The sequence below is a fragment of the Denticeps clupeoides genome, chromosome 15 (assembly GCF_900700375.1).
Source record: "Denticeps clupeoides chromosome 15, fDenClu1.1, whole genome shotgun sequence".
NCBI lineage: Eukaryota > Metazoa > Chordata > Actinopteri > Clupeiformes > Denticipitidae > Denticeps > Denticeps clupeoides.
This window is the reverse complement of record NC_041721.1, coordinates 21,213,904-21,238,731: the sequence shown is the minus strand read 5'-3', so window position 1 is coordinate 21,238,731 and position 24,828 is coordinate 21,213,904. Positions and strand designations below refer to the sequence as shown.

Here is a 24,828-nt window from a genome sequence, read left to right as displayed (position 1 = left end):
GTTAAAAAGCATTAGTAGAGGCTGCAGGTCGGCTGTTCACCAAGATCATGGATGGACATGCTGTAGATGTGAGGGAATGGCAGGGGACACTGCAGCACAGCACACAGAGACACAACGAAATGTGTCCTCTGTATTTAACCATCACCCTTGGTGAGTGCCCGGGGAGCAGTGCTCAGTGGCACCTTGGCAGATCGGGATTCGAACCGGCAACCTTCTGTTTACGGGCACTGCCCCAGGTGCTGTGGTCAGCGTCAAGTTCACACTGCCGCATTTCCTGGGAGCTTGTTGTTGTCGGAGACGCAGCACCGAGGCGTGATCTGCAGGTTTGGTGTAGTCCCGGCCTTGTTATTACATGTGACAGCACGTCGTGACGTGACGTGGCCGTGTTGAAAGGTGCTGTCAGGTCCAGGTTGCAGCATTTCATGGGAGATTGTTCTAAATGAGACGCAGCACTGAGGCATAATCTACCTTTTTTGCATAGTCTCAGCCCTGTCGGATTTTGTCAGATGTAGCCTGCTGCCGTGGAAACTCTTCGGGTCGCCATGCAGTCAGAATCTGGTTGCCATGGCAACATCGTGCCCTCAGTAAAGTTGCCCGGCTCTGCAGAAGAGGCAGTCAGAATTTTGCATCTTCACTAAGGAAGGCGCCGTGGTTCTCAGCCATTGGAAACGTTGTGTGAACTTGGCCTGCTGTGCCAGACTGTGGAGGCTGTAGAGATGGCATCAAGTAAACGAAACCTTTTTATTAATAGAACTTTATTATCCTGTAAAAAGAGACAGTTCACTGGCATGTTCTTGACAAGTTGGGCATCCCGTCTCTTTGCGAATACTGCCGCCGTGCTACAGTAATGCTGAATCTCGAGGGTCCCCTGCAGGGGGAGAAAGTGTCACGAGAGTGTCACCAGCACCGTTATTAAGAGCTGAAAAAACATGTTGGGTGTGCTGTGCCAAGAGAACAACCACCAAAATGATTTATTTTACAGCTCTTCTAGGGGAAATCTGTGATGTTCACATTGGCTGGGCTGTAAGTGTGTGTGTGTGTGTGTGTGTGTGTGTGTGTGCGCAATATCGCTCATTTTTTACCCACCCCAAAATACCCTGAAACCGGCCACAGCCGCCCTATTTCCAGAATGACTTTGTCTCCTGTTCCCATTATTCCCGCTCTTCCCCTGTTCCTCCTTATTGCACACTCATCTCTTCATCCATCTCCCCATCATCATCCCGGGTGGAATGAGTCCCTCCGTCAGTGGCCTGAATTCAGGTCTCATCATTATCCCACCGGTGACTTGTGGCCCAGAGCCAAGCGCAGCACTCCTCCGCCCGGTCGATAAGCATTTAAAAAGCCGCCGCTGCCACGCCCGCCGGCCCAGTGTTCACCGGATCCATCTGCATCAGGCTTCAGGTGACCTGAAACGTCACCCGCCCAACACTCATCCAACGAAGCTGCGAACGGTGAATCCGCACGTGTGCATGCTGGGAACGTGGAATAGAGCATGTTTTTATGTGGCACCAACATCTTGTGAGGTGGACAAAGTAAGCTAAACTTTAGATACTAGCCCAGAGGTCAGAGGTCGAGTGCTCACATTCATTACTGATACCACTGGTGAATTGTTACTCCACTAGTCCAATTGCAATCAAACTTTTACTTACATTAAATTACTTACTTTTAAAAATACATTAAAAGTATTTTTACATTATTGGCACAACACATAAACATATTTTGTACCTGTACACATGCATCCACCATATAGCCTGGTTTACCAGGGATGGCCTGCAGCATCAGCACAGGTGCACCAGAAGAAGCTCCGTTTCTCATATTTCGCAGACGATGTCATATTCATGTCCGCATAGCTCAATCTTTTTATGCTAACTTAATAAATTACATTTAGAAGATAAGTCTGTGATCAAAGCATTTTACTGGCTGTTAATGTGATTTCTACGACATCATTCCAAACTTTCACTTTAGCTAATAAAGTATGTTTGTCTCTTTTAGGTTGCCGTAGTGGGCGGAGCTTCCTGCCTACCAGCCCCGCCTGCTGCGTTATGATTGGCTGACACACGATTAAAAGTCTGTGTTCGGGAGGTCTGCTAGAGACCTCGCCCTGTGCTTTTTCTTGAGTAATCTTGATGAGGTGTCCCGTGTGATTGGTAGTCGTCCCCTACGTCCTCCCTCCTTCGTTAGGTCACTGTATTGAGTCGGTTTATTTGTGGTGAATATCTTGGATATAACTTCACTGTAAATGAATGCACTTTTGTACAGTTTGTCGTGTGTCTCTCTACCCACTTTCCCAAACTAATCCATGTCACATTCTTTTTGCAATACTGATTTATAAATGATTAAATAACAATCTGTTTAATATAAAGTTAATATAAAGAAGAAAGGTCATTTACTGATTGTGTGAAGGTTGGTGCAGGGCAGGTAGGACGCACACGCAGAGCAGAGCAGGAACACTCGACTTAAGTACAGTAATCACATAAATCTACTTTGTCCTGTCTGTCATGGTGCCCACTGATCTCCAAGGGTGATGGTTAAATGCAGAGGACACATTTCACCGTGTCACCGTGTGCTGTGCTATACTGTGCATCATCATTCTCTCCCCCTCTCAGAAATGGACGATTCCTCATTTATCTGCTTCTGAGTTTCTGGACCAGACTGCCAAGCAGCCAAGTTTGATTCTCCTCCACTGTAATGTGACAAAATAGATTTGTGTCTTCGGGCAACAGACCTTTCAAATTTCGGAGATCATTACTCATTTTTTTTCTCCTGCATCTCAATCACTTCTCGCATGTTCTAATTCATTGTGATGATTTATTCATTCTTGAAACAATCTCCTCTTAGTCCTGATGTGTGCATGATCTTCTCTTGCTTTATTTCGAGGTGTTTGAACATCCCAGCACCTCTCCTGGTATCACCTGCTGCGCTGGACACGTCGAGCACGGCAATAAGGAGCTGCTAATTACTTCATTACAGCCAGCACAGGAGTCCAGACATGAGCTGAAGATCCCACTCTGTCCGCTTCGTCCTTGCCCCAGTCTAATCGCTCAGATTTCCACAGCTCTCTCTCTCTCTCTCTCTCTCTCTGTGTAGATGCTCCTTGTTGAAGATATCTTACATCACCTCTGTGCCCTGGAGATGGTGACAGGTGAGCTGTGCTGTAACACTGCTGTAGGAACCTTTCCTTTCCACACATTTTCAGAGAAGAGGAGGGTTGGAAGCCCACGAGATTCAAGGCAGTATTACTGTTCACACAGACCCCCATAGTGCAGTCGTACAAGAAATATGTATATACTGTCCATTTTTAAACCAGCACAAACCAGCCGGTTCCTTCAGAAAGTTCTCATCAGTACGGTCAACGTAGTACCAGTTCGTACAGATGAAAATGAACTAGTTTTTTATCTTAAATACAGCCACAGTTCCAAAAATCTAGTTCACGTTCATTTGTTCCTGTTATAATAAATAGGCCGCTATTCTTTTTTAGTCTGAGTTTGCACGTGTTTGCCAGGCTGGAGCAGATGTGTGAACCACCAGCCATGCTGGGCGCGGCATCTACGGTGGCATCATGTGTAAAATGATTGTGAACACTGGCCATTGAAGGTGTTTTCTTTAAATAAAAGTCTTTGGGGACGTTATGGGGACGTGCAGGAAGGTTGTAGGATGCTGAGACCAATTCCATGTGCTTGGCAGAGTGGAGACTTCACGCCTCACAAACAGAACATGGCACAGAAACCAGGTTAACCCTGTAAGATGGGAGCTTCCAGGACATCAAAGGACATCAAAGGACAATCTAAACCACATTTAGTATAAAGGAGGTGTTCAGACCTCAACTTGGGGACATCTCCTCCCTCAGGTGGCGGGGATCTTCTCCGCTACCTTCTGAGTTTGTCTCTTCTGCTCTCCTCTATTTCTCCAGGACCAGGAATTTGGCTCTTTGCACTCTTCCTCTATCCTTTTCTCTTTTCTTTTAATCAGAATCAGAATCAGAATCGTATTTATTGGCCAAGTAAGTGCAAGCACATACAAGGAATTTGATTCTGGTAGATGGGGTCTCTCAAGTACAGAGTAGAAAAAAAAACAACAACAAAACAACAACAATGTGCAAGGATGTGCGTAAGTGTTATTGTACAAGTTGTGGAATTTGTTTGGGTCTTTTTTACATACACCATTTACATGTAACTGCAATAGTAACATACCTGTGTTAATAAACCAGAAACTGTTCATTATTGTAACCTTTATAAAGTGAAAGTGAAGTGATTGTCACTTGTGATACAAAGCAGCACAACACACGGTGCACACAGTGAAATGTGTCCTCTGCATTTAACCCATCACCCTGAGTGAGCAGTGGCCAGCCATGACAGGTGCCCGGGGAGCAGTGTGTGGGGACGGTGCTTTGCCTAGTGGCACCTCAGTGGCACCTTGGCGGATCGGGATTCGAACCAGCAACCTTCTGATTACGGAGCCGCTTCCTTAACCGCCAGGCCACCACTGCCTCTATTGTGCCATCATGTCTCTATATGTCCAGGTAACATCAGATGGGTTTAAATACGGAGTCATATTAACAAGCACACCTCTGACATCCACCACTGAATTCTGACCCTGACAACCAGTCCACAAGCTGTAAAACCAAACCTCCAACACGCTCCTCCATAACAGAACATGCAGGACAAGGGAACATGGCGCAGGGGCGCAATGCAGAGTCCCTCAAATAAAAAAAAGAAAACTGAATTTCATATATGAACAGTGTTGGGAAGGTTACTTTTAAAATGTATTCCGTTACAGATTACAGAATACATGCCCCAAAATGTAGTTTGTAACGTATTCCGTTAAGTTACTCAATGTAAGTAATGTATTCTGAATACTTTGGATTACTAAATATATTGTCATGCTTTTTACTGTTATGGTCACCAACATATTCCATCACTTAGTTAAAATAAAAAGTAGCCTTGCACAAGAAAAATGACTTTCATGAGGACCGCACCTTCCTCGCGGCGGAAAGCGGTCAATTACAACCGTCTCCGTTCCAAGTGGCGAGGTTAAACCGGGTGATGGTGTGTCACCTTACACACACTCAGTCCATATGCACTATAAGAGTATAAAGATCATGGTGTAATAGTGAATGAAATCATATGAAATCTGATTATCACTCATTTAAACAGTAACTGTAACGAAATACAGTTACTCATATTTTTTATTCTAAACAGGTAACGCCGTTACATGTATTCCGTTACTCCCCAACACTGTATATGAAGGAGGATGAGTTTATGAGGTTGGTAATATTTCCCTGATTCTGGTGGACACTGTGAGCTTTATATAAGATGTCTGATCTTTGTGTGGTTTAGGGAGGTTAGATGCTGCACAGATTTCCAGAAGAAGTGTCCTGCATGTATAAAACAGCTGCTGAGACATGCATGGAGACTGTGGGCTGGTCCAGGATGGCTCTCTGCATTACTGGACCTCTGACACCCACAGGTGTCACCACCCGAGTCAGACATGAACATCAGCACAAGCAGGACAGTAAATGACAGTACCCGACAAAGGCTGAAAAAGTGCGACAAGCGACCCAAACACTAAAGCAGATGAACTCCGTGAGAAAGAGGAAGAAGGACGGAGTCTTCTGGTTGGTCGGGTCCTTCTGATCCCACCTCCTCCTCCTCCTCCTCCTCCTCCACGCAGCGCTGCGCAGCGCAGCGCCACCTCCCCGCTTGTTCAGGAGGCGGCGCGCACGGCGCACACGGCGCGGTTTTACGCACTGGATCTACACCGGGCTTCCTGCTCCGCACCCATGGGCTCCGCGGCCGGAGCGCCCGGGGGATGGCGCGGTTCCGTCCGCAGCTGAAGTCTCCGAGCGACATGGACGCGGTGACCGCGACCCTCTTCCTCTTCAGCCTGCTGCCGGTCTGCGCCTTCCCGTCCTCCCTGAGCGACTGCCAGACCCCCACCGGCTGGAACTGCTCCGGTAACTGTGGACCTTATTCATATCTCCTCATCTTCTCGGTAACTGTGGACCTTTTTCATATCTCCTCATCTTCTCGGTAACTGTGGACCTTATTCATATCTCCTCATCTTCTCGGTAACTGTGGACCTTTTTCATATCTCCTCATCTTCTCGGTAACTGTGGACCTTATTCATATCTCCTCATCTTCTCGGTAACTGTGGACCTTATTCATATCTCCTCATCTTCTCGGTAACTGTGGACCTTGTTCATATCTCCCCATCTTCTCGGTAACTGTGGACCTTGTTCATATCTCCCCATCTTCTCGGTAACTGTGGACCTTGTTCATATCTCCCCATCTTCTCGGTAACTGTGGACCTTATTCATATCTCCTCATCTTCTCGGTAACTGTGGACCTTGTTCATATCTCCTCATCTTCTCGGTAACTGTGGACCTTGTTCATATCTCCTCATCTTCTCGGTAACTGTGGACCTTGTTCATATCTCCTCATCTTCTCGGTAACTGTGGACCTTATTCATATCTTCTCATCTTCTCGGTAACTGTGGACTTTATTCATTTCTTCTCATCTTCTCGCCTACATTAGACCTTTAGTTTGGTGCTACATCTGTATCTGCTGATGGTTCCAAACCAAGTTGAAAGGTTGTCCCCTGTCCCCTTTTTCATTCCGCTCTCTTAAAGCCACTGGGATGGGTGCAGCGCTGGCTGCAGGTGATAAACACTCTCACTCACACACACACACACACACACATACTGAGTGGCTGAACACAGCAGCAGGATCGCAGGATTTTTTCTTGTGTTTGCTGCTTTGGGCCCTGCTTTAGGCCGCTGTAACCGTACCTTGGTGGCGACTGACAGGTGGGACGGTTCTGGGAGTATAAATAAGTAGAAATATGATCTGCTCCGCTCCTCACCTCCATTTTGCCAAGATCAGATTCACTTTCACCTTGGCCAGAGACGGTTCCATCATCAGCATGGCTCGGTGAGAAGCCCAATCTCCTTTAGGTGTTGTGTTCGTCAACAGGCTGCCAGTGAAGTGACAGAGAAACAGGCGGTGACACCGCTGTCCAAGAACTGGGGACGGAAGTTGAGCCTTTAAAAATTCACAATGTGCAGATGTTCTAATTTATTTAACAAATTTTCATTTCCATTGTCCATCCAAGTCAGAAGATGTCGAGGGATATACACACAAACACACACACACACACACACACGCACGCTCACACACGCTCACACACGCTCACATAGCTATGACTATAAAGGTAAATTAAATTAACCATGAGGCACGATCATGTTTGAATTAAACCAAAAATACAAGCATCCATATTTTAGATTCAATAATGGCAAAATCATATGTGTATATGTGTGTATTTAGTGAAACACACACACACACACTTACAGAAGAGAAGGATCCAGATAGAACAGTTAGTTACAGTGGAAGATAATGGGATTATGGTAAATTTGGAAGTAATGCCCCGCCTCCACTCATGGCTATGCTTTAATTGGAATCTTTTTATATTATATCTCCATCGCCTTCTCTGAGCGCTCAGTGTGTTCCTTCTGTCAGCCAGAAAATGAGCTATAATGATCTTTAATAGACAAACTTGACATCTCTGACACAGACAAATTCCCCATTCTGGACGCTTTAAAGCTCCTTCACGCCCAGGTGTAGTGCAGCGTCCATCCATTTCCTTCCATACTCTGGACATCAGAACATGTCTGCACCACAAGGCCAACCAGTAGATTATCCTTCAGTCATGGTGATGGGGAGCTAGTGAAGGTGTCACAGATGGGACTTCAGAAATACAACTCACAGCACTGAAATTGCAGTTACTCACTTTGATTGGATAAGACAAATATCCTTATCCTGGGGCAGCGGTGGTCTAGTGGTTAAGGAAGTGGCCCCATAATCAGAAGGTTGCCGGTTCGAATCCCGATCCACCGAGGTGCCACTGAGCAAAGCACCGTCCCCACACCCTGCTCCCCGGGCGCCTGTCATGGTGCCCAATGCTCACTCAGGTCGATGGTTAAATACAGAGGACATATTTTGTTGTGTCACCGTGTGCTGTGCTGCACTGTTTCACAATGACAATCACTTAACTTTCACTTATAATATTAGCATGCTGATACTTCTACTATGATTCCACTTTATCACTCAGCTTCCAGCTCATGAATGTTGGAGGTGAACCCTGGTCGAGGGCTTGTTAGCACCACTCCACACAGACTCTTGGGGACAATTGCTGAGGTGCGTATGGTGCTGAGACGGAGCTGATGTCCCTTGTGTTGGACCATCCTGCTCCTACAGGTGCAGCAGAAGGCGCGGCTCTCGGTTGCGGTTAACCTTTCCAAGGAGACCATCTCTCTTCTCATAGAATCACATGGAGCCTCATCCTTCAGTGAGCGTTTCCCCTCCCTGCCATCTTCCTGTTCTGTAGATTAATGTGGAATATAAATTCACCAGTAATGGCGCTGCTATTCTTCCTGTTCCATCTGTTATGGACAACTCGGTGTTAAAGTGTCCGGCGGCGTGTGGATTGCTACCTTTGTCCTGTGCCTGATTGGCCTGACATTGGCGCAGCGTGAGTGGTGGCCGGAGGGCAGAGGGCAGCTCCAAGCGCTTCAACTCCAGCAGTGACCCCCCCCACCAAACACATACAGCCTGTCTTTACTCCTACACGCCCTGCTGTCCATAATGTGGACACGTATACAGTCAAAGATATCAAGGGGACTTCATTTAAAGCGATAAAGAAGGGGTTCAGGACTTCCCATTTCGACTGGCGCTTGCTGCTCTATTGTTTAAGACACTTTTTATCAGAAGATTAATTATGAAAAGTGTGTCTTCAGAATCACAAAAAAAAGTTTAGTCCACCACTGCCCCTATGTAATCATCATTATTTAATGGGTTTTACTTCATCACGCCATCAAATTTATATAAATAACTCTATAACATATTCGATATAACTGTGTAACATTTTCCTGTTATGGTATAATGCTGGAGCTGTTCTGCTGACTCGCCACTCAACTCAAATTGCACAAATTCAAATTGTGAATAGAACATTTAACACTTCAATTAAATTAGGTTGACATGAGATGGCATATTGCAGAACTGCAACTGCAACTTTTTTCCACCATAACAGATCACATGCCTGGTGCTGTATGTCAGGATGGAGGCGGAATCAACGTTAATGTTACAAAAAGACAAGCAGTAATTATATTATTGGGTCATATAGTCATTTTCAGTTGCAACTAAACAAGTGAAAAAATTGGGGTCTTTGAGCATGAGAATGAAAGTCAGCTCATTCCCATGTAGGTACCCCATCCAGTGCTCCTCCATCACAGCCACCAAACAGGACAGGGACAGACTGCAATGGACTGTGCGAACAGCAGAAAATATCATCAGTGTCCCCCTGTCCTCCATCCACGACCTGTCACTCTTTAGAAGTTCATCACAGATCCCTCACAACCTGGACACAGACCAGGACCAGCCCCCTCACCACCACACTGCTATACATCTACAGCATTGCATCTTCACATTATTTCTGTGATCTTTGTATTTTCTGTATATAGGATATTAGATGATATTAGATATTGAGATGTGGGCCAGTTCCCCGTGAAGCAGCAGGATGCCCATGTTGTCAAATTTGAATATCACCTCCTGTAACCGAGGTGCTGAAATATTAAAGAGCTGCCCCATTAGAACAGGCACCTGCTCCTCCGGCTGAGTGCCGTTTAACCAGCATGGATAGATGAGGGCTGGAGGGGAGAATATAGCTTCTGGGAAATGATACACACACACACACCAAACAGCGTACAAACCAGCGAAGTGGTACTGGTGTGGGATTCTACGTATGAATACGTACGTTCTTCATACGTTTTTTCTCTTTTTCTAAATTTGTTTTGGCCAACTGATCAAAATTGATCCAGACACATGTTGTAAAAAGTATATGGCTGTTAATGACAGCTCATTATCAGCAGCCATCAGTCTTCATTTCTAGTGTGTTCTGTGTTCACTGAGGCCTTGTCTGTCTCGATGTTGTGCATGAGTGCAGTCGTGACCCGGTCCAGACTCCGGCTCCATGTTCCGGTCCGGTATCTTGCTGTCTCGATGTTGTGCATGAGTGCAGTCGTGACCCGGTCCAGACTCTGGCTCCATGTTCCGGTCCGGTATCTTGCTGTCTTGATGTTGTGCATGAGTGCCCGTCGTGACCCGGTCCAGGCTCCGGCTCCATGTTCCGGTATTTACATTTACATTTATGGCATTTGGCAGACGCCTTTATCCAGAGCGACTTACAACGTGCTTTCAAGTTACCATCGATGAAGAGATCAATTCCGGTTCACTAGGACCCCAACTATGAATACATCTTTTTATTCACTCTGTTGTAGATTCTGTACACAAAATTCGACAACAAGAAAATGACAATTTAATCTAAATATTCTTTAAAGAGGAAGGTCTTGAGGTGTTGTTTGAAGGTGCTCAGTGACTGAGCTGTTCTGACCTCGAGGGGAAGTTCATTCCACCACCGAGGGGCCAAGATGGAGAAGAGTCTAGATGAATGTTTTCCTTTTACCTTCAGAAATGGAGGGACCAGGCGAGCAGTACTGGAGGTATCTTGCTGTCTCGATGTTGTGCATGAGTGCACGTTGTGACCCGGTCCAGGCTCCGGCTCCATGTTCCGGTCCGGTATCTTGCTGTCTCGATGTTGTGCATGAGTGCACGTTGTGACTCGGTCCAGGCTCCGGCTCCATGTTCCGGTCCGGTATCTTGCTGTCGTGATGTTGTGCATGAGTGCACGTTGTGACTCGGTCCAGGCTCCGGCTCCATGTTCCGGTCCGGTATCTTGCTGTCTCCATGTTGTGCATGAGTGCACGTTGTGACTCGGTCCAGGCTCCGGCTCCATGTTCCGGTCCGGTATCTTGCTGTCTCGATGTTGTGCATGAGTGCACGTTGTGACTCGGTCCAGGCTCCGGTTCCATGTTCCGGTCCGGTATCTTGCTGTCTCGATGTTGTGCATGAGTGCAGTCGTGACCCGGTCCAGGCTCCGGCTCCATGTTCCGGTCCGGTATCTTGCTGTCTCGATGTTGTGCATGAGTGCACGTCGTGACCCGGTCCAGCCTCCGGCTCCATGTTCCGGTCCAGTATCTTGCTGTCTCGATGTTGTGCATGAGTGCAGTCGTGACCCGGTCCAGGCTCCGGCTCCATGTTCCGGTCCGGTATCTTGCTGTCTCGATGTTGTGCATGAGTGCACGTCGTGACCCGGTCCAGGCTCCGGCATCATGTTCCGGTCCGGTATCTTGCTGTCTCGATGTTGTGCATGAGTGCAGTCGTGACCCGGTCCAGACTCTGGCTCCATGTTCCGGTCCGGTATCTTGCTGTCTTGATGTTGTGCATGAGTGCCCGTCGTGACCCGGTCCAGGCTCCGGCTCCATGTTCCGGTATTTACATTTTATGTTTATGTCTGTACAAATTCACACTAGGAAGAGCAAATATTGGTTTAATCGTCAGTGACTGTTTCTTAATAATGTAGTAATTATTTCCAGCCAAACTCATGAAAAAAAAGACTAAATGACCAGCAGTGTGCACCTGCACCCCTGTGTTGTAGAATAAAGAGCAGTCGTTTTAAAGTGACTGTTGAGACTAAAGAAAGTTAAATGGAATGAAACTGCGCTCTGCACCACAGACTGTGTGTGTGTGTGTGTGTGTGTGTGTGTGTGTGTGTGTCCCCTGTCGTGACACTGATGACTACAGACACAGTTGTTGTGCTGTAGTGTGTATTGATCACGCTGTTGGACTCATCAGTGTGTGAAGACTTTCACACACACACATAGATACACACACACTGTAACCCCCCAGCTGGCTCGGTCTTTCTCATGTGTTCCAGTACAATGACTGCATTTTTGCTTTTTTTAATGAAATGGAGACGGCCAGCACTGTGTTGGTAAACGTTCGTTTGTAATTTTATCTCCATGATGCCAGACGAAATGAAAAAATGTACAATTTAAATGCTAAATGGTTTGATTATTAATATAATTTCTGTTGGCTCAGTCCAGAAATGGATCGTATCTAGCAAAATTTGAAACTGCACTGCATTGGAACTCTTATAGTGGATCTTATGGAGTAATGAGACTTAGATGGCATGTTAAGGCCACCAGGAAGCTGCATCAGGACACTTCTGCAGACTCCTGATCATAATGAGCCACTTTATCAGGTGGGTTTCAAGGTCATGCAACCCCTGGCTGTCCTGTCACCGTCAGGTCCCAATTATCCTGAACAAATACTTTCTTATAGACCAATTACAGACTGATGGGGCTAAAAATGTCCCACTTCTCATGGCCTGGTGATGGGGAAGCCGTAGTGGCCAGAACCTGCCCTGTCATTTAAAACCAATGATCATTTATTTAGACTGAACTGAGGTCTTCTGCCGGCTCTGTGGCTGAATCGACTTGGATTTGTGAACTGTGAATAAACACTTCTGACTCATTATGGTCTGGAATGAGAATCTACTTGAACTGCTGGTTGCTGGTTTTCTTTTTAAATCGAAGGTCACTTTTTGTGAACTGGTGGGTTAGTGTACAGTGAGGCAGTAAAACGGCATCTTTCCTGTATGTGTGAGATAAACAGAAACGGTTCTGTCATAAAATGTCCCCCATAATCCCCTCAGACATAATGCATCTGGGGACTACAATATGAATCGTTTTGAAATGCATTTCATGGGATGAGAACCAGAAAGGCACATTTTGGGTCATCACAAATACTACTGGATCAATTCATATTTACAGACTACCGCAGATATTCCTGTTTTGGTATTAAAGTAGTCGCCCCGCTTGATCCGCGCTCGGCGACTGTGAGAATCGGGGTGAAAATGTGTGTTAATGGAGCTGTCAGCACAGCCACCAATGAGTTCTAATGAGTGCTAATGAGTCTCAGTTCAAAGTTGCTGTAGAGCGCTGTGGAAGTATTCAGGTAAATTCACTTTATTCACTACTGGGATGCTTGTTATACACTGTATTACATGACATTAGCATATTTTCTGATGTATTGTGCTGTGATAGTGTAGATTTTGATATTTATAATAATGAAATGTGTGTCTGTGTATGTGTGTTTGTGTTAGGTTTTGAAGAACAAGACACAGACCTCTTCCTCTGCGACACAAACACGTGCAAATTTGACGGCGAGTGTTTGCGAATCGGCGACACAGTGACGTGCATCTGCAACTTCAAAGTAAGAGTCTCGCGTCTTCGTCCCTCGTCAGCTACGGGAGGAATGCAGTGTGGCCAGATTTTAAGTGTTCTACAGAAGAATCACATTAACTGCTGCATGTCTCTTTATCTGGTTGTTGTGTTCATGTGGGGGAGCTGAGACAAATAGTATTACCAGTGTGTGTGTGTGCGTGCGTGTGTGTGTATGTGTGTCCCTGCACACCATCCTCTTTGATGTGTGTGCTCATCTCTTGCTTACGTCTGCTGCACACAAAGACCCCTTGTGCAGTAAGATGGTCATGCAGTCTTAATTTCTGCCCTTAATTCAACTGCATGTACACACACACATTTTCATCCTGAGGAGTTTTTTGGCCATTTTCGATTAGTTGGGCCCAACATACTTTAAAGTAAAAGTGATTAGCACAGCACACATAACTAAATGTGTCCTCTGTATTTAACCATCACCCTGAGTGAGCAGTGAGCACCATGACAGGCGCCCAGGGAGCAGTGTGTGGGGACGGTGCTCAGTACTCAGTGGCACCTCAGTGGCACCTCAGTGGCACCTTGGCAGATTGGGATTCGAACCAGCAACGCTTCCTTAACCGCTAGGCCACCACCGGCCCTTAGCATAGTCTTCAGTATGATTAGAAATAAACCCCCACACACTCAGTGAGAAGATGGTTTCTAGAGCTCTGAGAAAAAGCGGCGGCTTCAGTTACTTGGTGGATTGGAGACAACGAGGCTCAGGTGTAAGACACACTTTTGACAAATATGAGTGGCGTCTCTAGATTTATTATGCTATCTAGCAACCGTCCCATAATGCCATTTTGTAGGCAATTGTGAGTTACTGTATCATCAAGTCTGTCTTGAGTCCTACCTTTGGAGATGAAGAACTAACAGTAACATTTTCATGCATGATTTAGTTGCACTTGTCTTCATCCTAGTATAAGTATTTGATTTATATAATGTACAGGGACTGGATATATGTAAATACCGATAATAGCAGCATTTTCCGACTCGTAATCCATCCCCTGTGTCACGACTACGTACTTACGGGGGAAGGAAGCGCAGGGGTTTGACATGCTGGGAAGGGTTTTTTATTAAACAAACAGTAAACACAAATAAAGACTGGCGCGGTGGCCGAAAACGATTTAACTTAAATAAAGAACACAAACTAACCCGTAGGCATGTGGCAATTGCCAGAACTCAAATTACAAACATACACACTCTTGCCAAATGAAGTTCACGAAAATGCCGGAGACCTGGAAGGGGCGGAAATATCCAGCATTTATGTGCCGTCAGGATTGGCCACCGGTGTTGAGCACAGCTGCAGTCAATCCTGACACCCTGGTGCATTCTGACACATGTAGTGGGTCACCTGTGAGTTACACAGCCATATTCCCTGTCCACGTTCTCTGAACACCATTGCGGATAGAGCAGACGTTCGCTAGTAAACATCCTGATAATGCAGCCAAATGCACAATGTGCTAGAATGCACTTGTGTAACCCATCAAGCGAAGCGTATGCTACACCTTGTGAAGATAAGGACATAACTTCAGACTCGGGCAGGGACTGTCCCTGTTACCTCTGATAGTAAGATGCTGTGGATAAGAGCATCTGCTAAATATAAAATGTAAATTAATGCTGAATGGCGCCAAGGGTGATGGTTAAAAGCAGAGGACACATTTCACCGTGTCACCGTGTGCTGTGCTGTGTGTCACAATGACAATCACTTCACTTTCACTTCATCTTTACTTTATCAATAAATCCTTCTCAGTCCCTGTCTGGCGGCATTTGCGTTCGTTGGCATACCATCCTTGTTATGGTCAGATATGAAGTTGGACTCCACTCCTGCTTCCTCAAGCATTTCTGGGGGCACCATTCACACTTTAAGAAGTTAGATTTCGTGTGTATTCATCCAAGCTAACATGTTTCCATATGCAAGAACCGCTCAGTTACCTATACCCTCGGACCTGACTTCCGCCATTAACGTGGTACAGTGGGAGGGGGGTGTGTCCTGTGGGGCATTTACCATTCGCGCTCTCTATGAGGAAGGTTACTTCTCCTTGTCATGCACATTAGAGGTGTGAATGCAAACGGTCCAAGAGAAAACACGAGCGTGGGAAACGGGCGGGGTCTGTGCTCGGCTACTACTAGCCGGCCGCCCCTCCCATCCGACCTACGATCCAACATCTGTTCCCTGCACTACATTATACTTCAGCGACCTCCCCTTCCAATCATCTAGAGACTGTTGCGTTGCCTCAGGGACCGAATTGTGGATGCCGCCATTCAGCTAGACGGGCTTACTCCGTTTCGTGCCGACAGAGGTGCAGTGCTATGCGTGAAGGTTCGTGGTGGTGGCTTATGTGTCTACATCAACACGGAATGGTGCCAGAACTGCGCTGGTCTCTAGCTACTGGTGCATCGCTGGTGGAGTTTGTGACTGTGAGATTTACCGCGGGAATTCACCTCGGTTTTTATTATCAGTGTACATTCCACCCAGCGTTAACGCGAAGGAAGCGCTCTGCGTGCCGTACGGAGCTATTAGCGATCTGCAGAATGTACACCATGACGGACAGTTTGTCACCGGAGATTTCAGCCACGGAAATCTCGAGTCAGATGTCCCTAATTTCCATCAACATGTGGACTTTGTGTCATTTACACAAACATGACCAGCCCATAAAAGGCGGAGCCTCCATCTCATCAACTGGTTCTGAAGCAGGTTAGAACCTGGCTGTCACGTCCATGCGGGCATGATGCGGCGGGTGAACGGAGAGGATGACGAAGAGTGACGAGAAGACGTGGAATGAAGGACGCTTTCACCTGACATCACGAAACAGGGGTTTTAATGGTGAAGCACAAGACAGGGGAGACATCCGAGACGTAGACACTGGTGAACACGGAACATAACTTCAAAGACCTGACAGCGGACAGAAACGAACAGGGCAGCTTTATACAATTAACACAGGTGAGAACGATTAGGGAACATTTCACATGACAACAATGAAACTCCGGTCCGGATCCTGATCCTGATCCGGACCGGAGTAACCCCCATTTCAGACCGGATCCTGACACTGGCCAGGAGGAGCCATTTCTGCTCTTCAGTACTGTTTTCAATGCACTGACTGACAGATGTTCAAAGAGGCTGCAACCAATGTCAACAACACCACGAACCTGGAGCAGTTCACAATATCAGTCAACAGCTATATCAGCAAATGCACTGATGATGATGATGGCCTCATCAGCAAGAATGATATGTCAGCATACAGAGAGGAGGTGCTACGACTGAATGGTGTAAAGTCAACAATCTATTTAGGAACGTGGACAACACGAATGAGATGATTGTTAACTTCAGATAAGAATGGAGGGACCACTCTCCACTGAACATCAATGGCTCTTGTGTAGATATCATCAAGAACACAAAGTTCCTAGGTTACATCTAGAGGAGAACCTCTCCTGGGCTCTCAACTCCTTTTTGCAGGGCTTAGGAAAGCCCACACCACCTTCTACAGAGGGACCATTGAGAGCATTCTGACCAGCTGCATCACTGTTTGGTTTGGGAACTGCACCGTATCGGACCACAAGACCCTACAGAGGATATTTCAGACAGCTGAAAAGATCATCTGAGTCTCTCTTAAATGGACATTTACAACACATGCTGTATCATCAGGAAAGCCACCAGCATTGTGAAGGACTCTACACACCCCTCACATGCTCTCATCACCCTCTTAACATCCAGAAAAAGGTACTGAAGCATTCAGTCCCTCACTGCCAGACTCTGCAACAGCTTCATCCCACAGACCATCAGACACTTGAACACTCAAGGACTTTCCACTTTGGACTGACAATCACACACTTTATGTGCAGAACATATCTCTATTACATTTCTACTACAGCAACATTTGCTCTTTTTTTACTCTGCACATTCCTTACTAATTTCACTGGTTTTTACTGCTGTCTGTCGTCTTTATTGTCTGCATGTTTTGTTCGCTTTAAATGTTACGCTGTCCCATGTTTTTGTACTTCATGTAGCCTAGTTTGTTAATGTTGCACACTTGCATTTTATGTCTGCAACCTTGTTTCAATGTTATATATATAACACCAGATTCAGAGGAACATCTTTCATTTCATTATGTACTATCTGTACGTAGCTGAAATGACAATAATGCTCATTTGATGTTAAACGTAAGACAGCGACAAGCGTTAAACAGCGTTGATCATCAAACAGCGTTGAGCGTTAATGATAAACATTAAACAGCAGTGAGCATTAAACAGCATCAATGGTTACACAGTGTAATGCGAGCACCAGTGAAATGCCAATCAAACGCAGAAATAACGCATTTGTCATTCAGAGGGCATTCATTTCGAACGTTCAGGCCAAACTCCTAACCGTAGGGCCCTAACCGTGTGGCCACCACAGCCACTAATGGCACTACATTTTAACTAAAAGTTTTTTACCACCGCCAGAAAATCACTAAGCAACACCCTTATGATAGTGTCACATGTCCCTTTGCCTCATAACGATGGCCCGCGGCTAGACTGTCACTGTGCTTAATGGGTCAAGAGGGGCATACTGACACTGCTGTATTTGGCATGTATTTTCTGCAATTTGGAGAACGTGGACGGAATCACAGAATCCAGCAAATAAAACAGAATTCACAATAAAATGCAGAATTGTGTATAATTCACATTTCTGGCCACTTCAGCTAACTTTCTGTTGAGGCGGAACATTCACACACACCAGTTCAATGGCGAAGACGCTGTCAGTGGCAATTTGGACCACTTACCCGATTGGTTCTCACATGACACTGTTTAACATTCATCACCTTTTAACGTTCACCGCTGTTTAACGTTTATCGCCGTTTGATCCTCACTGCTGTTTAACGTTTATCGGCGTTTGATCCTCACCGCTGTTTAACGTTTATCGCCATTTGATGCTCGCCGCTGTTTAACGTTTATTGCTGTTTGACGCTCGCCGCTGTTTAACGTTTATTGCCGTTTAACGTTTGATGCTCGCCGCTGTTTAACGTTTATTGCCGTTTGACCTTCACTGCTGTTTAACGCTTATCACTATTTAACGCTCAACGCTGTTTAACGTTTATCGCCGTTTGATGCTCACCGCTGTTTAACGTTTATCGCCGTTTAACGTTTATCACCGTTTAACGTTCAACACTGTTTAACGCTCATCACTGTTTAACGCTCAACGCTGTTTAACGTTTATCGCTGTTTGATCCTCACCGCTGTTTAACGTTTATCACGTTTAACGCTCAACGCTGTTTAACGTTTATCGCCGTTTGATCCTCACCGCTGTTTAACATTTATCACGTTTAACGCTCGCCGCTGTTTAACGTTTATCACGTTTAACGCTCGCCGCTGTTTAACGTTTATCACCGTTTAACGTTCAACAATGTTTAACGCTCATCACTGTTTAACGCTCAACGCTGTTTAAAGTTTATCGCCGTTTGATCCTCACCGCTGTTTAACGTTTATCACGTTTAACGCTCGCCGCTGTTTAATGTTTATCACCGTTTAACGTTCAACAATGTTTAACGCTCATCACTGTTTAACGCTCAACGCTGTTTAACGCTCAACGCTGTTTAACGTTTATCGCCGTTTGATCCTCACCGCTGTTTAACGTTTATCACGTTTAACGCTCAACGCTGTTTAACGTTTATCGCCGTTTGATCCTCACCGCTGTTTAACGTTTATCACGTTTAACGCTCAACGCTGTTTAACGTTTATCGCCGTTTGATACTCGCCGCTCTTTAACGTTTATCGGCATTTGACGCTCAACGCTGTTTAACGTTTATCGCCGCTTGATGCTCGGCGCTGTTTAACGTTTATCACCGTTTAATGCTCAACGCTGTTTAACGTTTATCGCCATTGGATGCTCAACGCTGTTTAACGTTTATTACAGTTTGACGCTCACCGCTGTTTAACGTTTTTCACCATTTAATGGTCAACGGAAGTTGATGCTCAATGCTGTTTAACAAACGATGCTGTTTAACGCATGTTGCTGTTTAACGTTAAACGTCAAGTGCGCTTTATTGTCATTTCAGCTACGTACATTAGATAGTATACGCATGAGGATACGCAACATTTATGTCTCCCCAATGTTTATTTAAGGTCTGTGAATGGAAAACATGGAATTCAGAAGAATTTAAATGAAAAAAAAGAATTTCGCTCTGGAACTAGATTCGCTAGAGCACCAGAGTCTATAGAGGTCAAATAATTGTGGCCAATGAATGGGTGAAGGTATGACTCTGACTGCTGAACCAAATTTGGGGATTTGTGTGGCCCATTAGCAGGTCTTCTGATGCTCCTTCTGGGGCTGAGCTGTGCAGATACAGCTGGTGAGAGTCTGTGTTGTGATTGTGGAGGTCAAGGGACATCATGCTGGCAGAGAGGCCACCAGTTTGGTCCCCTGATGGCCTGTTGGATGCTGGATGCTCATTCTTTTCCATAGTGCTGCTTCTGTCCTTCTGTCCTTCTTTCTTTTCCTTTGCTTCTTTTTTTGTCTGTGTCATTAGTCTGTGAAGTACACACAGTCAGAGGAGAAGGATACTGTGGGTGGCCCCCATCTATCATGTGCTGTTGCCATGGTCACCAACCAAAAATCTCTACCAAATCTGCAGCTCGTGTTCCACTGCGTACCTTTACTCGCGCACATTTCACCACATTCTCATTCTCAGCACCTCTACTGAAACGGCCTCTTTATTCCGCTGCATTATCAGTGTCTATTTCCCTGTCTATTCTCCTCAAAATGAGCTGAATACCTGGGCTGCATGTGGGATCTGGAGCTGTGCTGAGAGGCTTCTTATTCCGAGTAAATGAGGGATCCGCTCCCAAATGCACATTTCATTCAGACTCATTTCCATGACACAGTAAACAATTCAGCTGAAGGAGCAGCGATGCTGTGCAGTTATTACAGCCTGCACCCGCTGCATTCTTTTCCTCTATAAGAGATTTTTAATGCAATGATATGGTGAGCCAAAAAAGAAATTCATTAGAGTTACATTATTATATTTCAGTTGTACCCCCTTTAAGTTCATTTCATTGTATTCAGGTTTTATTGCTCTCAAGAGAATAGCTGATTTTATAGCATTTAATCTGCACAAATCGGCTTTCTTTATTTTAATTACAAAACAATTACGATGGAACATGCTCAGCATTTAGCTTGTGCCACCAAATCATCTACAAATTACTGGGCAGTGGTGGTCTAGTGGTTAAGGTAGCAGACCTGTAATCAGAAGGTTGCTGGTTCGAATGCCGAGGTGGCACTGAGTAAAGCACCGTCCTCACACACTGCTCCTGTCATGGCTGCCCACTGCTCACCAAGGGTGATGGGATAAATGCAGAGGACACATTTCGTTGTGTGCACCGTGTGCTGTGCTGCAGTGTTTCTCACTTCACTTTCACAATATATTGTCATAATACAATTTTTTCTTAGAATGTGTACAGAATTTCATACCAAATTAGCCAATGGTATAAAGACAGAATGGGGGGGGGGGCTTTTCACCTTTATGGAATAGTTTACTCAAAAATGAAACTTTTCATAATTGTCATAAAATGTCTCTGAAGCAACTTAAATTAAAGTTAAATACTTGAATAGCTTAAGCATGAGTAAACAGCATAAGAATTTAACCAAAATAAGACAAATAAGGTTTAGTCAGCAGAGGTTCAGTTAACCTCATATAAAAGGCTTTACACAGTCCAACATCTGAGAAATTTAACATCAGCAGAACATTGTAGCTGGGTCAAAAGAAACGAATTACTGCCGCAGCTTTGAAGAGAGCTTCTGCACCCTTCGGCTCATCTGCTTACTCTCTATGTCCATGATTATTTTTTGAAAGGCCTTGAAAGTATATTTGAGTCCTTCATGATATTTTAAGTTCAGAGCATAAATGAGTCCAAACATCATGGCACAGGCACATGCAACAGAGGTACTTCCACACCATCAACGGCCATGGAAATGTCCAGTGCACGAGTAAGAGCAGCACTATCATGGATTTATTTTCTAATTCTCTGTCCGCTTCCTCTCTCTGGTCAGCCTAAAAACATACAAGAACAGAGAGTATTCATCTGAATATTTATTTAGTTGTATTATCCTATTATGGAGGTCACTGTAGACCTTCTGTTGCTAACTTTCATTCAAATATCTTCATTTGTGTTCAGCGTAAAAATCAAATTTGTACAGTACCACAATGGCCAATCAGAGACATTTAATCTACTCAACCATTTTTAAAATGGGTGAGCCCACCCCTTTTAAAAGAGTATTTCACATTCAAAATTCATCATTTATATGCCCTCTTGTCATTTCAAACCTGTATGAGTTTCTGTCCTCGGCAGAATTTTGATCAATGTTGGTAACAGAACAGCACATTGACCGTTCACTATTATTGCAAGTATTAATGCAAGTGAATGGCTGGCTCTTAACAGCAGTCTTCAAAATCTATTCTTTTGTGTTCTGGGGAAGAAAGTAAATGATTGGACACATACTGAACTACTTTAAACTACTATAAGTCACTAACAGTGGCCAGCCATGACAGCAACCTTCTGATTACAGGTCCAGCAACAAAAAAATCAGGGCATCTAAGACATTTTAAAAAAATACTACATACTGAAATCCCATAATAAAAACGATGGTAAATTCAGGATTATTCATTTAGATTTTTAGAAATAATACATATTTTTACCTCCTCATGTTGAAACAGAGCTGGCCATCTTTCTTGCAGTTCTTGAACACTAGGTTGGTCTTTTTCATTTTATCTCTGATTGTCAGTGCATTGTTTCTTTTATTCACTTCCTTTAAACTTTGCTGATGTCTCTCCAGCAGGAAGGGATGGGATATGATTTGCCTCGCCATGTTTCAGTCGTTTAACTTTATTTGCTGGAAAAGCAAGGTCTGGGGCTTTGGTTTTCTGAGTAGGTTTCAATTTTCTCAAATCATCTTGACTGACAATCACCAAAAGCTTTGCAGATGTTCTTCCTGACATGCTTCCAGATTCTAGACATTTCAAATAATCTCTTCAAACATGACACATGAATGGATTTATGGTCATTCTCACTACCTAAGAAGTCAAACAAATCCATTAATCTCTCATTTCAAACATATGATTGGGGGGTCAGTCCAATTATAAAATCACAAATGAATATCCCTCAAATAGACAGTTCTTGAGTTGGACCTGAAGATGCCTTGAAAGCACCCTACCGTGTGTTGTATAGTTTTGCATTATGACTGCATGTCAGCTTTCATATGCATCTCTATAAAATGCTGCTTTGAATATCTTCAGATGAATGTTATCTTGTTTCCGTGTTATATCTACACAGAGGACACAGGCAGAGCTGCAACTGGCGTCCTGGCATTAAATAAAAGGCAGGTGATGTGTGAGGGTGCGGGTGAACTCCACCCTCACACACAGAGTGTTAAGTGGGTGCTTGCTGTAGTGATGCAAGGGCTGAAGAAACCATGGGTGTAGGCTGCAGTGAGAGCTGTGTCATTGTCCCCTCTGCTCCCTGCACACTGGCAGTGCCCAGCTGCCCACTCACATCTGTAGGCCGGACACGTTGCCGTGCCAGCCACTGGCTCTGGCCTTCCACCAATTACTGTTCTCCAGATGTGATACAGGGCGCTGCGATAAGAAAACCAATTAAACAGATAACAGGAACAAGCCCACAGACAATACCAGTACGTTCTTCCACATTTATTTTTATATTCATATCCCAGCTGTGTTTATGAGTATCAAATGTTGGTGTGGGCATTTTTCTGGTCGCAGCCGCAGATTTCCGGTGGTTCAGGGTCGAGTTAAAGGCGACACATTGGTAGTCTGCCATTAAGAATTCAGGTCTTACATAGTTATTGCACCAGATGATGTAAAAAATGTGTGTGTGTGTGTGTGTGTGTGTGTGTGTGTGTGTGTGTGTGTTTGCACATTACTCACAAACAGCACACTCCCCATCCCGGCTTCCTGTTAGAATGTAGCATGACAATAACACACTTTTGAGCTTTTCTGTGATGACTGGCTGGTTTTGTAATTGATTCTGCATGCCAGATGTGTGTGTGTGTGTGTGTGTGTGTGTGTGTGTGTGTGTTTGTGTGTAAGCCTCACACCTTCTCCGGGCTTGGCTCCAGACTGTAAGTGCTACTGAAACTGGGTGTAATTAAAGAGACGCAGCATCCTCAACAGGCCGATGGTGGAACTGCAGATAAACTGCTAGTCCAGACTTATTCTTCTTACATTTACATTTACGGCATTTACCAGACGTCCTTATCCAGAGCGACTTACAATCAATAGTTACAGGGACAGTCCCCCCCTGGAGACACTCAGGGTTACGTGTCCTGCTCAGGGACACGATGGTAGTAAGCGGGGTTTGAACCTGGGTCTTCTGGTTCATAGGCGAGGGTGTTACCCACTAGGCTACTACCACCCGGAGTTCTTCACAGGGAACAGCTCCTGTAAATATAAATGGTCCTTTAAAGGGGACAGGTCCTATATATCAACCTCCCAATGGATCCAATGCATCCAGAAATTCACCCCAAACTATATTAACCAACTTAACCAACATACGCACAAAACACACCGATTACTGCAGATCTCCACACAGATCAAAACACTGCAACTGATGTGTGGGTTCCATTTTTATATCAGTATGGTTTGTGGCTTGATGTTGGAAGGTTTAGATGAGCTGTATGGTGGCTGTCAGACAGTTGCTGGTTCATGGAAGGACTGTAGGCTACATCACAGAAAAACGCTTTTGGTGGTGGGGCACTGGTGGCCTAGCAGGTAAGGAAGTGGCCCCATAACGTAAAGGTTGCCGGTTCGAATCCCGTATCGCCCTCACACACTGCTCTCTGGGCACCTTTAATGGCTGCCAAGGGTGATAGGTTAAAACCAGAGGACACGTTTCATTGTGTGCTGTGCTGTGTTTCTCACTTTCAGGTAGAAAACAACGTTATCTGTAGCTTTTGTAGGCCTGAAACCATTTCAGACAACCAGTGATCTTCAATGTTCAACAACGTTTAAAATGTGAAGAACCTGTTGGCAGGATTGTCAATGTGTCACATGGCCAGGAGTAGCACGGTGTCTATTTCCTCCATTCTACCTCCATATCCCTCGGTGAACCCCACAAACATGCCCTTCAACCAATAACCTGGGACCCAAGTTATATAAAATGGGTGGGGGAGTGAAATGTGTTTTTATGAGCAAGGTATGTACCTTGTAGGGTGGTTTTTGCACCAATGATAACCTTCTCAAATACAATAGGGTCGTATGCCCCCATTTTTTGGGCATAATTTTAATAAGCACATTTGTCAACTCAAGGTGACTTTATATCACAGAGGAATAAAAGGGAAATACAGCTTCTCCCAGCTTTCTGTTTGTCTGGTTCCACTGCCATCTGTCCATGTGGTCTGTGTGGAAGAATGACCTCTCCTCTCTCGTCTTCTTCAATGGTTGGGTGGTAATGAGTTATAGACTGTGCTTCTCCTTTTGTCCTCTTTTTCATGGGTCACACAGTTTTCCCTGGAAAATTCAACCCGGCTCAGAACTAATGATGCCAGTGTGTGTGTGTGTGTGTGTGTGTGTGAGAGACTCCATTGACATGATCACTTTTGTTCACTTTTTTTGCAACCCTCAGAAACAGGACTGAAAATATTTGCCTTTTATGTTAATAAAGTCGGTAGG

General features: G+C 45.0%; 1 protein-coding gene across 4 annotated transcripts in view; it reads left to right on the top strand.

Moving 5' to 3' along the window:
• Positions 1 to 5,541: 5,541 nt before the first annotated feature.
• Positions 5,542 to 24,828, top strand: part of tmeff2b (transmembrane protein with EGF-like and two follistatin-like domains 2b) — a 56,270-nt gene continuing 36,983 nt past the window's right edge. The window contains exons 1-2 of one of the 4 annotated variants that reach the window (XM_028955542.1): positions 5,542 to 5,953; positions 13,057 to 13,166. In XM_028955542.1, coding sequence (XP_028811375.1) covers positions 5,809 to 5,953; positions 13,057 to 13,166 — 255 coding nt within the window. In that variant the 5' untranslated portion in view covers positions 5,542 to 5,808. The remainder of the gene's footprint in view (positions 5,954 to 13,056; positions 13,167 to 24,828) is intronic. The other 3 variants (XM_028955539.1, XM_028955543.1, XM_028955541.1) reach the window with 3 other exon arrangements.